At 43.6% G+C, this 18,142-nt stretch overlaps 1 protein-coding gene across 2 annotated transcripts in view; it reads right to left on the reverse strand.

Moving 5' to 3' along the window:
- FAM185A (family with sequence similarity 185 member A) overlaps positions 1-18,142 on the reverse strand; it is a 61,804-nt gene that overhangs the window by 27,915 nt on the left and 15,747 nt on the right. For both annotated transcript variants that reach the window (XM_073652278.1, XM_073652276.1), the window contains exon 4: positions 7,829-7,967. In XM_073652278.1, the coding sequence (XP_073508379.1) occupies positions 7,829-7,967 (139 nt within the window). The remainder of the gene's footprint in view (positions 1-7,828; positions 7,968-18,142) is intronic.

Genomic DNA, 18,142 nt, shown 5'->3' on the forward strand with positions numbered 1-18,142 from the left:
CTGATCTGGTGGAGTTGTGACAGGCACAACGCCTCTGTAGGCATGAAGAAAAACAGCTGCTGCCCCGTGGCTGGTGCATAGAGCCCCCAGGAAATAATGGATCCAGACGGATAAAACATGTTAGGTGGGCTGCGCTGCTGGAGTAATCCAATTCTTCAACAATGATGACAATGAGGGTATGTGCACACGATGCAGAAATGAAGCAGAAAATTTCTGCATCATTTCTGCATCTCCCTGGCAGAAAAAACGCATGCAGATTGTGCATGCATTTTTCCTGCAGAATACATGCGGATCCACATGCAGATTCACATGCGTTTCCGCATGCAGATTGACAAGCGCTTTCCAGGCGATTTTAGCATCACCTGGAAAGTGCTTGACAACTAGGTCACACTGTATAAATCCATGCAAACAGCATGGATTTATATAGCGTGACCCGAGAGAGTGTATATACTTACCTCCGATGGCCCGCGCTGTCCTGCTTTACAAAGTTCCCGGCTGCCGGCAACTTTGAATTGAAAGACCTGCCGACGTCAGCGTCACGTGACCCGTCACATGACTGACGTCAGCGCAGGTCCTACAACTCACTGCAAGTGCCGGGAACCAAGCGGGAGCGCTGCGCGGGCCGACAGAAGGTAAGAATACATTTATTTTTTATAGCTTTTTTAATGGTACCTGGGTGTGGATGAGACTCTCCTCTCCTCCACATTCGGGTACCATCCGCATATTAGAACGCGCCAATAGCGCAAGTACAGATGCTGTCTTGCGGAATTGGCGCGTTCTAATGCAAGTCAATGGCGGCGAAATCGCCGCGTTTCCGCAAAATTAATTGACATGCTGCGGATTTTTGACCGCAGCGTTCACGCTGCGGAAAAATCCGCATCATGGGCACAGCACATGCGGATTTCCATTGGGGAACATTGCTTCCCTTCTACCATGCGTTTTTCATGCGTTTCCGCGGCGTTTACGCAACTGCAAAAACGCCGCGGAAACGCATGAAATACTCATCGTGTGAACTCAGCCTCAGGCTGCATCGTGTGCACATACCCTAATGGGGTTTTTTATTATTATTATTTACAACGCATTTCAACATTGTACTAAAGCTTTTATCAAGTTAAAAAAACATTTTTTTTTTTTCACTAGATAAAGATGCCAGTAAGGCGTTGAAACTCATGATTGAAAACAAAACCTCATCACTGTAGAAGAATTGGATTACTTCAGCAGCGCAGCCCACCTAACATGTTTTATCCATCTGGATCCATTATTTGCATAATGGTATACAGAACTTATAATGGTGCATTCTTAGTTCATGAAATAATATATATAAAAATAGCAATTTATACTAGAAGAAACAGTATTGGTATGGATTGCTAAATACATATGAGTGCACACTGGTTATGTCTCAAACAACAGGAAAATATATTTAATTGTAATCTTGTTACCTCCAAGAACTACTTAGACACTCATAAGAGACTTAGACCCCTAGAAAAATCATGTTTATACTGTAGATTTTACAAATTTCATTTTAAATAAAACAGATTAATTAGATATGTAAATGAGGAGACTTTAGTGTACCCATGGCATGGCCAAAGGCTTAGTGCATCATTCCGTCCCCTCAATTACCATCCTCTGCACTTCCCCCTTGTAATAACTGATGGCACTTGTTTTGGAGCAATGACTTGATTTTCATTTTCATCCCTGCGCATGCTGACACTGCAGGGGCCGAGAGCACACACAGTGTCAGTGTGAGCAGGGGAGTCCTCATCGCTCTCTTGTGTGTAGCAGCCGCTCGCTGCACACTGGATCACAAAGCAGCGGACAGACAATGCTAACTGGAGGCAATGAGAACACGCTCACACTAAACACTAATACTGTATGCACACACATTCGGCCCATGCAGTGTCAGTGTGTGCACGCTCTCATCTCCCTATGCTGTGCGTAATGCCCAATTGCTGCACACAGGATCACACAACAAAGGGTGGCCGATGCTGACAGGAGAGGGAAACGCGCACATTGACATTGTGCGTGGTCTCCTCTCTCAGCATTGTCTGCCTGCTGCTTTGTGATCTTTTGTTCTGTGAGCAGACACTTCTCACAGCAGGAGTGAGAATACACCTGCACACACTAACACTGCATGGGCAGAGTGTGTGCACACATTCTCATCCCTCCCCTGTGTTTAGTGGTCGATTGCTATACAACGGGGTCACAAAGGAGTGGGCGACCAATTAGGACATGAGAGGGAGATGAGAGCGCAAACAATGTCAGTGTGTGCGCATCCTCATATCCTCCTCCTGTCAGTATTGGCCGCTACACATAGGAGAGGGAGATGGCAGTGTGCGCACCCACAGTGACACTGCAGAGGTAAAGTGTGTTCACGATCTCATTTCCCTTTTCAGTCAGCACCGGCCACCCAATGTTTTGTGATCCTGTGTGCAGCGAGCGGCCACTGCACAGAGGAGAGAGTGTCTCTGCAAGCAGGTGCATTTTGATCTGTTTGTGCTCTTGGCCCCTGGAATGTCAATATGGGCTGGGGACTGAAATCAGGGAAAGCACCAAAGAGAATGCTGTCAATCATAAGGCGCGGTGTGAAGGATGGTAATTGAGGGGGCAGAATGATGCATGGAGCCCATGACCATGCCAAGGGTGTACTGAAGCCCCCTATTCTACATATTTCACAAAACTGTTTTCATATAAAACAAAACTAGTATAATCTACAGTATAAGTAAGATTTTTTTATAGGGGCTAAGTCCCCTATATGAATGTTTAAAAAGTTCAATTTAAGTGTGACTGATTATTTTTAAGGATTGTCCCTTTATGGCTAACGAAGGTTATTTAAAGGGGTTCTCCAGTACAAGAATAAAAATAAGTAACTGAAAGAAATGTCATTATAAATAAATTCCTAAATACTTTTAATTAGCAATTCAGAATGGTTTTGTCTAGGAAGCTAAATCGCTATCAAATGAAAATGGTCGGCGTCTTCTTACATTGACAGAGACCAGTCCTCGAATGTTAGAACAGATGCCTGTGAGCATGTGCAGTGGGTAATCTGACCTTATACTGGAGATACTAGAGGTGCTCAGGTAAGAAGAGGCTGCTCACACTGCTGTCCATCATGTCTGTCTGATGTAATGCTGGAGATACCAGAGGTGCTGAGGTAAGAAGAGGCTGTTCACACTGCTGTCCATGATGTCTGTCTGATGTAATGCTGGAGATACCAGAGGTGCTGAGGTAAGAAGAGGCTGCTCACACTGCTGTCCATGATGTCTGTCTGATGTAATGCTGGAGATACCAGAGGTGCTGAGGTAAGAAGAGGCTGCTCACACTGCTGTCCACCATGTCTATATGATGTAATACTGGAGATACCAGAGGTGCTGAGGTAAGAAGAGGCTGCTCACACTGCAGTCCATCATGTCTGTCTGATGTAATGCTGGAGATACCAGAGGTGCTGAGGTAAGAAGAGGCTGCTCACACTGCAGTCCATCATGTCTGTCTGATGTAATGCTGGAGATACCAGAGGTGCTGAGGTAAGAAGAGGCTGCTCACACTGCTGTCCATCATGTCTGTCTGATGTAATGCTGGAGATACCAGAGGTGCTGAGGTAAGAAGAGGCTGCTCACACTGCAGTCCATCATGTCTGTCTGATGTAATGCTGGAGATACCAGAGGTGCTGAGGTAAGAAGAGGCTGTTCACACTGCTGTCCATCATGTCTGTCTGATGTAATGCTGGAGATACCAGGGGTGCTGAGGTAAGAAGAGGCTGCTCACACTGCTGTCCTCCATGTCTATCTGATGTAATGCTGGAGATACCAGGGGTGCTGAGGTAAGCAGAGGCAGCTCACACTGCTGTCCATCATGTCTGTCTTATGTAATGCTGGAGATACCAGAGGTGCTGAGGTAAGAAGAGGCTGCTCACACTGCTGTCCTCCATGTCTATATGATGTAATGCTGGAGATACCAGGGGTGCTGAGGTAAGCAGAGGCTGCGCACACTGCTGTCCTTCATGTCTATCTGATGTAATGCTGGAGATACCAGGGGTGCTGAGGTAAGCAGAGGCTGATCACACTGCTGTCTACCATGTCATACTTATATATTTCTAGGTCACAGCAGTGGAGCTTCCTACTGCACATGCACCTGTCTTATTAACATTCAAGGACAGGTTACTGTCAGTGTAACATGGCAGTGACTATTTTAATTCTATAGCGATTAGCTCCCTAGACAAAAGGATTGTGATTTGCTAATTACAAATATTTAGGAATTTATTTCTTTTAGTTATATATTTTTGGAGAACCCTTTAAACCATAGTATGGGGTTATCGCAGAGAATCCTAATGACATGTCACTCCAAAGCCCACTATACATATTATGAACAACCAGGGCTGTCAATTCTTGGTGTGATAAATTCATTGCCAACAATAGAGACTTCAGAGAGGATCACATCATTATTATATGGACCATCATAACCCCCCTGAGACCTTACCAGACATAATGGGTGTCCAGAATATCCTCAGTGGTAATGCAGGGCAGTGACCTTATACATTTAAGAGTATTAAATGTTTAATAGAGATGAAAGTGCACAAAAAGGTTGATAGATTAGATACCAAACAGTATATCAAAACCCGTGAAGGAACCCAAAATACACAGATGCCAATCAGAATTATGTGGTAAAGGTAACTGGTGGCACTTATAGAACACAAATACCCGGATTACATTTGCAGATCATAAAATAGCAAATCTATCTATCCATCTATACACACACATATATACATATACACATCATTAAGGTTTTAATGCAAATAACCTCCAGGTGCCACAAAAACGTGGCAATCAGTAAAATCACGTGAGATTTATGCAGCATGTCTATCAGCCTTGTATAAAAATCATAGCATAACCGGTGTGTGTAAATATTACTGAAGTGCTAAGCAAAGAATGCCAACCTCCCACACGGCTCCAGCGATGATGTTTCAGGGTCCCCCACTTGTTTCTGTATACACTGCAGAAGTGAGAAGGTGCTGTACCGACATGTGACCACTGCAGGCAGTCACTAGCATGCAACAGTGATGCCAATAAGTGTGGCATTTAACCGCTGTGTGCTGAGATTAGAAAACTAACAGGTTCTCTTCCAGCAGGGTCAGTGTGTTCGCCAAGATCAATCATAACAGTTTTTGATACAGGAAAAAAAAGCCAAGGACATTTCATTAATATATTTAGAGAACAAATTTATCATGGAAAAAAAAAAAACGAAAAAAAAATTATATATTAGACACACATAAAAACTCCAGTACAATAGACAAGCTAGATAGGATTAATGCATTTGTTTGAATCAAGTCACTGCCAAAGTTATATTTAACCCAGTCTGCATCTGATTATATCAGCAGCTCCACTGGGACAATATCCAGAACTGACTAAAGAAATAAGAAGCCAAAGGAGGACCACAAAAGGGGTGAACCATGCACAAACCTAAAGTTAAGATAAAATGCTGATGGTCTGGCATAGCTGAAACCAGTGTGATGCCAGTAGCAGACAGACATTCAGGATTACACTTTATCTAGCACTGCTTCTATAGGAACACAGGTTGCGGCAATGCATGTAAGCAGTGGTTGCACTTATTCCAGGCTGTTTTTCATTTTGTGACACTGAAGTAATTGAATAAATGTGGCAATATCACAACTCACCTAGAAACAGTGTGGGTTTTCAATGATTTGTGTGTAGGAGTTTTATAAAATCACAAAAAGTATGAGCAGCAAGATGGCTCAGTGGTTAGCACTGCTGATTTGCCTCGCTGGGGTCCTGGGTTCAAATCCCACAAAGGACAACTAAAAGGAGCTTGTATGTTCTCCCTGTTTTTGTGTGGGTTTCATCCAGTACTCCGGTTTCCTCCCATATTTCTGTAGACATATTGATAGGGAATTTAGATTGTGAGCCCCAATGGGAACAGTGATGAAAAATGAATACACCTTTCCAGGTCATCTTCTGAAGGTCTTCTCCATCCTTACCATGCCTGACCTAGTCCTACCACAACTTTTACTTTCTGGTTTCAAATCTACGTGCGCTCAGGTCACCTCAGTTTCTGGACTATTACATGAAAGGCCACAAGAATTTTACAACACACATCTTCATTTAGGATTAGAAATTGCAGCTGGCTCCTAGCAAAAAGATGTTTTTTAAGGAAACTTTCTGTTCCTACATATATACCATGAAATGGCTAACAGCTGTCCATATAATTTAGAGACATAACAAGGCCACTAAAGCAGATCTATAAAACGGATTGCCTAATCTTGGGAAAGATCTCTAATATATTAGGTAAGTGGGAGCCTTACTCTCTGCATCTCTGCCAATTTGCTCTTTGAAGCCTATAAAAGGTGGGGAGTGCCTGTGGTTAAAGGGGTTGTCCATTACTCGGACAACCCCTTCTAAATTGCTACATTTTCCCATGTAAAATAAAACCGGTCTGCACTCATCTCTGGTGCTAGCACTGTTCCAGTAAACTTATTTCCAGGGCTTGCATGGAGCCCTGCAGTCAATCAGCGGCTGCATCACTCTCACTTCCTTTGAATAAAACGAACATCCTGATGGAGTGATAACTACTGCTGCTCTTTGGCTGTGTGCCCACTATGCGTTTTTTAAGCGTTTCCGCAGCGGCAATTCCGCCGCAGAAACGCTTAAAAAACGCTTGGTAGAAGGCCTGCCATGTTCCCCAATGATAATCCGCATGTGCTGTGCACATGCTGCAGAAAAATTCGCAGCACTACCAATTATTTTGCGGAATCGCGGCGTTTTCGCCGCCATTGACTTGCATTGGACCGCATGTCATCCGCATAACTGCATCTGTACATGAGGATAACATGCGATTGAATGTGCGGATGGTACCCGGGTTTGGAGAAGAGGAGACTCTCCTCTAGACCCGGGTACCATAGAACCTGTTAAAAAAAGAATAAAATAAAAAATAAATATTATACTTACCTTCTGATGGCCCCCAGTGTCCTTGTCTTGGCTTGCCGGCAGCTCGCAGTAGACTAAAAGGACCTGCGGTGGCGTCATTTAGTCATGTGACCCGTCACATGACTAAATGACGTCACCGCAGGTCCTTTTAGTCTACCGCGAGCTACCGGCAAGCCAAGACAAGGACACCGGGGGCCATCAGAAGGTAAGTATAATATGTATTTTTTACCATTCTTTCGGTCACACTATATAAATCCATGCCGTTTGCATGGATTTATATAGTGTGACCAAGTTGTCAAGCACTTTCCAAGTGATGCTAAAATCGCTTGGAAAGCGCTTGTCAATCCGCATGTGGAAATGCATGTGAAGAACGCTTCACATCCGCATGTCCCTGGCAGGAAAACGCATGTACAATCCGCATGCGTTTTTTTCTGCCAGGGAGATGCAGAAACGCTCAGGAAAAATCCAGAGCATTTCTGCATCGTGGGCACATAGCCTTTGACTTACTCCAAATGTCAGTTATGTCTAGAGGAAGTGAGAGTCAAGCAGTCCAATAGTTGCTACCGATTGGCTGCAGGGCTCACGTGGCATAGTAATGTCATGTAAGTACTGGCGCAGACATCGCTGGAACAGTGTCATCACTGGAGGAGAGTACAGGCTGTTTTTATTTTACATGGAGGAATATGGCAATTGCAGAGGGGTACTTCAAGTAGTGGACAGCCCCTTTAATATGAAGGAAATGTATATCAATTCTATTTGTGGCTGAGTGGAAAGAAAACGAAAGTTAAAAACAAAACATACATACATATAGTTGTTGTTCAATTTGTTTACGGATGTAAGGTGTCCGACACAGCAGCTAATGCTCATAGCCATGGTGCTAAGACCATACTTACCGTGCGCACTCCCTACTATTATATCACCAGCAGAGGAAAACATCGTCGAGGACTCTGCATACAGGTACTTGGCTTTCAGCTGGCCATTTTCTGTGCAGATATTAACAGTTGTTCCAAGCAATTTCTCAATATCAACTGACTGTAAAACAAAAGTAGGAATATTACAAGTTTCACTACGACATAGGAAATGACTTGTGGCTCAAAGCAACACAAATTGTATGTACACAAATAAATTTTTCTAGGAACAAAAAAAAACAAAAAAAACTTTCATCCTCTTCTTGTAACAATACAAAGGCCCAATTCATTATTTGCATTTTTTGTCTTGTCTTTTTGTAACTAAAATGAACTAAAACAGCGCACAATGTTCATGAATTTGGCACATATTCAAAGATGGCTTTATTTTTGCGCCTTTGAGTAACATGCTGCACAACCTCTTCAATAAGCTACAAAATGCCATGTTAGTTTTCAACTATACAAAAAAACTTGGGCACTGCAGAATTGAAAAAAATGCACACACAAAAAAAAATAGAATTGGGTCCAAGAGGTTTATTAAAACAAGAACAACACTTTTTTCTGAAGACTTATATTTTCCCATACAAATGCCAGGTGAAACAACAGCTTTAAGACAAAAGGAGTGGGGTTGAAGCGCTGATTAATTGACATAGGAAACTGTATTTAGCATTTAAAAAAATGTTAACTAGTAGATGTATAAAAACAGACAGATATAGGGATGACATATACATGGCATACAGATGAAAAAAATAATCCTTCGTTTCTGCGGCCTTCACAGCATAAACGTTAGGGCTCACTCACACTGCCGTATATTCTCTCATGCAAGAGAATCGGACCGATTATACTAATGACACGCATGATAATGAGAGAATCGCAGCACAGGTGCAGAAAAGACAGAGAACCTAATTTCTCCATCGTCTCAGTCCATGGATGTCGAACTGCACTCAGATGTTATCCAAGTGCAGTCCAGTGTTTCATACGCACCCGTAGACTTGTATGGGTGAACATGATCCGATTTGGTGAGTCACTCACAGCATGCTGCAATTGTTTTCTCATGCCGAATCAGCATGAGAAAAAAAAATTGCAGATCTGAACTGCTTTAAAACTTTGGATAGCACTGTGTTATAGGCTCGTGTGAGTGAGTCCTTAGACTCCTGATCTGTTCCAGTCAATGGGGCAGTGCGAGACACTGAGCAGTCACAGCTTTACTTCCTATCATGCCCACCACTAACTATAGTGAAGCCCCACTAAGCCTATGAATACGCTGGGTTGGACATGAATCAAGTTAAACTTTCCCATCAACTGCGTTTTGCGCCCATATTTATAATGTGTGTAATATCTACACGAGTACCCGACATAAGATGTTGAATGAGGATAGAATAACTTTATGGACAAGTATGAAGGCAGGTGTTGCCATATTAGAAAAACCCCTAGGCCCCGAAGTCATCAAGGCACATCTGCCAGAACTCTGGCATAAATTGATTTGAAAAGTAGCAAAATTTTTGCACAACGTGAGTTTCTCCTGGGATGGGGGCATGATAGCACAGCCCATCTAATTCATGACGAGCTGTGGTGTTCCCTATGCCAGAAATCTTATTCCAGTCAATGAGGCGCATGCCCTCGTAAGACACTGATTCATCAAGAGGCAAGTGACTCTTCATGAATCAGGAGGGTCAAACATCAACACATCCCCCTCATCAAGACTGGCATGGAAATCGCCAATCTTCATGCATTTGAGCCCTATAGTAGTTCTATTCTTATCGGGTCATACGCCAGGCTAAACCCACTACGCCGAACATCCATATCCACTATGAAGAAGAGCTCAGATATAGAAGACTCACACTGCAGGAAAGACTTAGACATATATAATTAGATGAAAGCAAGCAGATAATTACAATGTATGGTAATGTTTTATGGTGATTACTAAGCTTTCTGCTGCTTACATGGTGACTCGTTCACATGTGCTTTTCCACAGATATATTCTCCAAAGACTCTAGCGCATTTTGGCTGCCAAAAATTCCTTATACCAGATTATGTGCCAGTGGGAACATTTCTCTGCAATCTGGAGGTTATTTTTACGCTTAAGTCATACATCTAAACTATTAATAACTGCATAATCATAGCTCTCCTTGGCAGAAATCTCCAGGACATACTCCTAGCCCTCCTTTTCATGAGTTTTACATGCTCACCACACGGCGACACGTTCACTTTGATCTGGAGCATCATTGTAGCAATCTAGATAGAAAAAGTAAGTGCAAATAGCCAGTGGCCCTAAGTCATGTTATTTAGTGTCTCAATGAATCTGGAAACATGACTCACGTTGGGTTTGGAAGATTGTAAGGGGAAACTACAGTATACATGCGAGATCCCACCATAAACAACAGACATGATGACATCCATATGGAGTCTATATACAACATCAAAAGCGAGCAAACCATTCAATTACATTACAGAAAGATGCAGAATGAGATATTATTACAACTCAATGCACCCATAGTACATTCTCTTAAAGGGAAAGTCCAATTAAAGCTGTCATTTCACACACAGACTATCAAAAATCTATACAAAGGAAAAGCTTGCTAGACAACACATCACGTGAGTTCAGGCTCTGCCTCCAACATTTTAAGGGAATATACCCTGACATTTTCTGTTTTCCTTTGTGAAACATGTTTAAAAATGTGGGCATTTTTTTCCATATCACAATATTAAAGATCAATCCTTGAATCGTCCATTTCTGACATTCCCCGTTCTATGCAGATCACTTTACAGCAGTCAGAGGCTGCAGTACAGTGACACATGACACCTCTATTCTAGAGCTGGATGCCGATATCACACCCCAAATAATAAAAACTGATTAGAGAACACTAGGCAGATTTATTAATAGTAGCACAAAAAAATGTCAAATGTTCTGGGAAGTGCGGGGCAGAATGGGACTGATTGTTATGGCAAACTGCTACACGTTTGCTTTGTACCATTATTTATCCATAAAATGATTTTAATTAGTAAACATTTGTAAATATTTCATTTAACCTTAAAAGAGTTTGCCTGGGAATACATTAAAGGAAATCTGGCAGCAGGTATTTGCAATGCAATCTAACAGCACCATGCTGTAGGGACAGAGACCCTGATTCCAGCGATGTATCACTTAGTTTACTGAGTACAGCAGTTGTGATATAGTTAGTTTTCTCTGCTGCAGATCTAGCAGAGCTCTATTGTTGATCCGTGTATAACCCCACTTACACCACAGCTTTCTGTGTACAATGTACAGTGACAGTGTGGTGGTAGTCAGTGCTGGGGTGTGGTTAGACTACCCTGCACGTGCCAAGTTGTCCTGCAGTGATAATCTACTGCTGATAAAAGACTTCTTGTATTGAAATTGCAGAATACAGCCTAGTAAGTGACATCACTGTAATCAGGGCCTCTGCTCCTACATTGTGCTTCTTTCAGATTACATAACAAACCCTGCTGACAGATTCCCTTTAAAGGGAGCAGATATTTAATACAGGTTCCCAGGTTCAGCGCTGCCTGTCCCCCGCTGCTCTGGTATTTGTTTGCAGGCAGAACAGTGATGTCATGACTACAGCTTACAATCACTGCAGCCAATCACTGAGCGCAAAGGCTCATGCCATGTTTCTCATTAGAGCCAATGAGCTCAGTGATTGGCAGCAGTGGTGATCTGCGCTGTGATGTTACCAATACTGCCAGTGAACAAAAGAGCGGCAGAGGAGGCAGTGCTGGCCTAGAGAGGGCGAGTATCAGTGTGTCTATTGTATTATATGTAAGCGTTTAAAACCCAGACAACCCCTTTATGCAAAAGCAGTTCTAAAATGAAGCGTCCTATGCCCTGCTCTTTTCTGACAAAGTAATTGGGTCATTCCTTATTTTTATTGGCTTCTGGAATAGCCAAGTTTGCCACAAGAACCGTAATATCAGCTCTTATAGGGCTCACAATCCAGCCTTTCCAGGTTCCCTAGCAGGAAGTTATGCTGGAGATATTATGTACTCCCTATATATGTACAGAATTAGATATATTTGCCATTTAGAAATTAGGAATGTTGGGTGAAACTTACTGTGGGAACTGTAATGGTGGACATCCAGTTCTTACAGAATCAGCCACTGAAATAATAATGCACGCTGCGATATATATATGTACATTCTACCTTTTGTGTCTCCCCCATTTCCTCATAGACTGTAAGATTGCAAGCAGGGCCCTCACTCCTTTCGATATGAGATATACAAACAATACAGAATAAGCATAAGTCCCCCCTAAAATTTGTAAAGTGCTGCGGAATATGTTGGCGCTATAAAAATAAAAATTATTATTATTATACAATCACTGATAAATGTACACATAGGATTTCATCAGCGCCAGTAACACACCGCAGTCTATTGCAATGTCCTGGCTGGAATAAGCAGACCTAACCAGGGTTGTGCCAGATAAAAGGCTCAGCTGACGGAATGGATAATGACAGGAAGATCACTGAACTCCTTAACAACTGGCGTCTGTACATTCTCAAATGTGGAACAGAAGCTCGCAGGAGAGACTCCAATGTATCTCTGCTGAACATATACAATTCTGAAGTTATCTACCTCTCTATGAGCAAATCATGTCTTAGGGCTCATACTCATCTGCTTGAAAGACGGACAAGTGCAATCCGATAAAAAAAAAAATCGGATTGCACTCTGACCAATGTTAATCTATGAGTCTCTGCTCATCTGCGTTTTTTTTTTTTTCTCAGTTCATATCAAACTGAGGGAAGAAAAAAAAAAAAAAATCGCAGCATGCTGCAATGGTCCTCGTATCTCGGACGAGACTCGCCCAATGCAAGTCAAGTAAAAAAAAAATAAAATGGATGGCACTCAGACTATGAGTGCCGTCCACTTGCAATGCGATTTTAACATGAGCTTTTACATAGAGAATTTGTCAATGTCATTTACGCATAAAGGGAATCTGTCACCCCCTGGGAGATATCAGACCTCTAATATGGGCATACAGGTTATAGAAAAGTAAATCCATACATACCTGTATGACCCATAGCAGAGGCTGACGGAGGCAGTGCATGCGCAGATTTCGATCTCGGGAGACGAGATCTCAGTGCCGAAATCTCAATCTGAACAGGCACCACCTCCAGTGGCCATTTTCCTGGAGTCCACCACATAGAGAACATGGAAGTGCAGGGCTCCGGACTTTCACAAAATGTCGGCGGAGACCCCACATCATCGAGTATCGCCGAGGACCGTCAAACACCCCGTCCTACCACCCTGTGCATCATACCACCCTGTGTATCGTACCTCTGGACATCCCCTCCTCCAAGCGCAGGACACGCAGCATCGACCACTGTATCGCCCAACCCCTGCCGTCGAGCACTGCTGAGCAGCCCCTTCTTCCAGCCTGGGATGGGACTCCCAGCATCACCACGCAGCGTCATACCTCCTGCGTTCCTGCTCCACGACCGCCGCCGCCCCTCGCCGTTAAGCTGAATTCGGGTTGTAAAATGGACCCCCATTTGACGCATTCAATTTTTTTTCCCTATTTTCCTCCTGAAAATTTGGGGTACATCTTATAGTCAGAAAAATATGGCACAAGACTCCTTTATTGAATCTACATTTACCAAAAAGCCTCATATTTACCATAATGCCCAATCCACTGAAGCCCATGTCACTTGTAAAAGAGTTAAAAAAAAACAACCATATTCTTCACCTGTCCTCAACAAGAAGGTAATAATCCATTTGTCCTGCGACGCGTCTAGCTCTGCTATATCTACATGGCAAGCTGAATTGTTGCATAATGCGCCTATACAGCCTGCCAGCCAGCAGAGACACTGAGCTGCGCGTGCTTGCGCACCTCAGTGACTCGCGGTGTCGTGATTAAGTTGAGCGGGGATCACATCCAATTAACTTTGTTCACCTCACTGACGTCACGGCGAGCGTGGGAAAGTTCTCACACTCGCAGTGCCAGCAGAAAGGTCATCGAAGTTCATACCCAATGAACCCCTTTCACCGCAATTACGTCAGCACGAGTTCCGTGGGAAAGTTCTCACCATGCTCGCGCTGACGTCATTGAAATAAACGAAGTTCATTGGATATGAACCCCGCTCACCTTTTTCCCGTCACAGTAAGTCATTGAGGTGTGCAAGAACGCACAGCTCAGTGTCACGGCTGGATGGGAAGCTGTATAGTCGCATCATCCAACAATTCAGCCTGCCATCTGTATGAAAATCGCATGACACTCGTCCGACAGTCGGTTCCAATATCGGACCTTTTTTTTTTTTGTTTGTTTTTTACGGTGATGGTATGAGCCCTTATACGTATCCCTGCAACACAACAAAGTTGTCATTTGGCATCGCTGAGAAACACAGTAACCTGTTATATAGAATCTAACCACATCTTCCCCAGCAGAAGTGTTCATCCTGTGCCCAAAAAATTGCACGTAAAGCTTCTCTCACTATCCCTTACATGCAATTTACAACCATGATGTGTTCTTGCCTGTGAAGGGTTAAAAAAGAAACCTGTCAGGAGGATTTAATACCTCAAACTAGTGGCATGCATATATAGGAGCTTTCAGGCTGACTAAATCCTTACCTTGAGAGCGCAGTCAGACAGCCGTGTAACATGGACGATGATTGCACTGCAACCCTCGAACTGGCCGGCGGCTCTACTGACCCGAGCATGACAGCATGTATTTCTATGCAGCTGTCATGGTCGGGTCAGGAGAGCTGCTGGCCAGTCCGTGCCCTGCAATGTGATCGTCGTCCTTGTTATTCAGCTGTCTGACTGCACCCTGAATGAAAAAATCAGTTTTGCCATTTCTCAGTAAAATCTTATGCAAATGCATCACACGGGCTTTGGGTGGGACATTGAACTTGTGCAAAAATTATGTGACTTTTGGTGCTTTAATGCTAGTTTCTCTGAGCTCTGCAAAATGGGCAGAGCTGGGGCAGGACGAGGGCACTGGCGTGGTGCAACTGCTCGTCCAATTCATGGGGAGATGTGGCATCCCCTATGCCAGAAATCTCCCTCTACTCCCTGACTGGAGTAAGATTTCTGGCATGGCGCACAAAGGTGCACTTAGGCCTCTCAGATGAAGCAGGATAACAACATCAAAAATCACAGGAAAGGTTCCCCTGCTTTCCCCTGACAAAATGCCATTTTGTTTTGCTCAATTGAACGCTTTCATCTATGATGCAGAATTTAAAAAGATAATGCAGGGTAAAAGAAAAACCCAGGATGTGTGTGTCCTGCTGCCTTTCATTAGATAAAACTTGGCCCTGAACGATTCATTTCTGACTTATTACAATACAATTACTCTGAATATGGTACATAACTGTAATGCTATACTAGATGTATTCTAGGACACGTAGTAAAAATGCGCCATCTTGTGGTAAAAGTGCTATACAAACACACTGTTGAAAATGCTATTATTCCATTGTTAAAACTGTACATTTGGTGATATATAAAGAAGTCAAACTTCAAACTATTAAGCTATGCTCTCATGTTGCGTTTTTGACGCGTTTTTGCAGTAAAAGATGCAGCATATTACTGTCCCAGCAAAGTGAATGAGATTTCTGAACTCTCATGCACAGATTGCTTATTATTTCCTTGCAGATTTAAAGCAGATTCAGATCTGTAGCATGTCAATTCTGTCAGCATTTTTGTAGCGATCTCACACATTGTAATGGATGGGGGAAAAAACGCATAAAAAAAAACCACGTAAAAAAATTTGCAATTTTATGCAGCAATTTTTCCTGTCAAGAAACACATTTTTGATGTAAAAAAAAATGTCTGCAGCAATTACTTAAAGGTCAGTATCCGGGACTATTTAATTTTTTTTTCATGGGGCTAAGAACTGACAGGCAGGTACCATATTTTTTGGACCATAATTTGGGAGGAAAATGGGGGGGGTGCATCTTAAGATCCGAACGTAGCTTACCGAGGAGTTGAGGTGGTTGAGCGGCATAGCAGAAAGCAGAGCGCCTCCCCAAGAAATTTGGCGGCGGCAGCAGAAGCAGTGAGGTGCTGCGGGGTCGGTGTCGGCAGTCAGGCAGAGCGGCGTGCATGGCTTTTCCAGCAGCCATGTCCATCTTCCTGAGGCCGTGATCTACAGGGAAATGGCTGCCCAAGCCAGCGCATGTGCAGACTCTTGTCTCGACGGCCATTTCCCTGAGGCCCACGGCTTTAGAAAGATGGCAGTCGAGATCCTAGTCTGCGCATGCGCCGGCTCAGACGGCTATTTCCCTGTAGATCACGGCTTCACGAAGATGGCCGTGGCAGCCTGACCGCTAACACAGACACCGTAGCATCTCACCGCCTGGGGGAGGGACCCGGCTTCCTGTAATCCCGCTTGACCACCACCGCAACCCCCTCCCCCTGCTGGGGCAACCCCTTCTCCCTCCTAGGGGCCGCAGTATTGCTCCACTTCTCCTGCCGGCTTCCTGAGGGACCATGCCTTCTGTGACCCCCGCTCCAAAGCCTCCTAGGTAAGATACCTATTCGGACTATAAAACGGACCCACATCTTATAGAAAATATTTTTTTACCTATTTTTCACCCCAAAATTTGGGGTGCGTCTTAAGGTCCAGTGCGTCTTCTAGTCCGAAAAATACGGTGGTTAGCAACTACCTGCCTGTTCAGCCTGGCGCCAGCTCACAGAGTTCATGGACCGGTCCTGCTGGCAATGCTGCTGCTTCATTTGACCTCAAGTCAACAGAACAGCTCTTCTTTTTCCAGGCTGATCTATTGATGGGGCGTGACTGCCAACGCCATGCTGAGTGACAGCCAGCTCCCCGTAGTTAGGCAGCGAGGAGCCGGCTGTTAAAGCGACATCACCACAAGCAGCAGGATCACAAGCAGGAGCGGTCTGTGACTGCTCTGTGCCGGAAGAGACTGACACCGGGCAGAACAGGCAGGTAGCTAGTAACTACCTGCAAGTTCTTAGGCCCATAAGAAAAAAATAAAATAGTCCTGGATAACTCCTATAACATGTGCACATACCCTTACTTTCCTACCACCCTGCTTTCCACAGCGCATATAGCACCTAAATATTCTGCAAAATGAGTGAGAGCTTGTTTGACAAGAGCTTACAGTAAGAGAAAATACAGCTGACATAATGACATAGGAGAAAGAGTTGTTTGTTTTCCACTATGGCCCAGCCATCTTTTCTGTAGGACAATAAGTGGTGCAAGACAGTCACTAGCCAGTATTTGCACAGACACATGTATGAGGTGCATGAGGATGAAAAAGATGAGATATTGATAAATAAAGGGATTAAATTAAAGCTGTGCATAGAAAGAATGATTGACCACAGTAGCAATTCCAAAGAACTGTTGCTGCAAAGTGGAAAGTTCGGATTATGAAGGATGCTAGTATTAGACTATTGGCAGAATACAGAGCACAGGTAGAATGGTGTGCAGATGAAGAACAAGATGTAAGGAGGCTCAGCAATGTCAAGAGGTTTGGGAGGGAGAATAAGACTTTTCAATTGAATATGAGAACAGCGAATGGGACTGGCTAAGGGTAAATAGATTATTAATATTCGAGTTGGGCAAAAAGATTACCAAAAACCCGAGTCCAGCGGCCACATCTATAGTCCATGGCAGTAAGCCAGAGGACTCCAGTGAACCTCCTTCTATATGTGTCATCCCCAGTTACCAAGCTCTTGCAAATCATTTTGCTGAACTCTAACTAATGTAGAAGCTGAATAGAAATAGAAGCCTAGAGGTTTCATTCAGCAGAACAAATCAGTAACAAGTTGCAGCAATCAGGAGGAATGTACCACAGACCCACTGGTGAAGTGAACCTTCTGGACCATTACTAGATTTGGTAAAGCTGGGAGCTCACATGAGCTAATGAATTAAAAATTCTGTACAAAGACAGAAGACAGAAATCATGGCCAGATAGATGGATTTTATTGCTCATGTTCAGGGTGACGTATGGAGGGACTTATGAGGCTTAGGGCACATAGGGATTAGATACAGCAGGTGCACGATCTTTCATCACAGCAGCATGGCAAAGGAGGAGAGTGGTGGCTGACGGCAGAACATCAGCCCCTGTAGTGGTGAGCAGGAGTATAATTATAGGGAGAAGGAGCAAAGTAGACATGAGAGTTTTGACTGCTTTAAAAGTAAGGAAAATGTGCATTTAGCTAATATTTTGATGAAGAAGCTGACATTAATGCACAAGTGATGGAATATATGAGAGTGAAATACTACCCCAAGATAGTGAGCTGCTGTCTAGAAGCTGTGGTAGTACCATACGGCACTGTGGGAAGTCCAAGACACAACTGCTAGCTGGGTGCACTGTCACT

Source organism: Phyllobates terribilis, unplaced genomic scaffold, assembly GCF_046119375.1.
Source record: "Phyllobates terribilis strain yellow unplaced genomic scaffold, ASM4611937v1 Scaffold_11__3_contigs__length_659146591, whole genome shotgun sequence".
Classification (NCBI taxonomy): Eukaryota; Metazoa; Chordata; class Amphibia; order Anura; family Dendrobatidae; genus Phyllobates; species Phyllobates terribilis.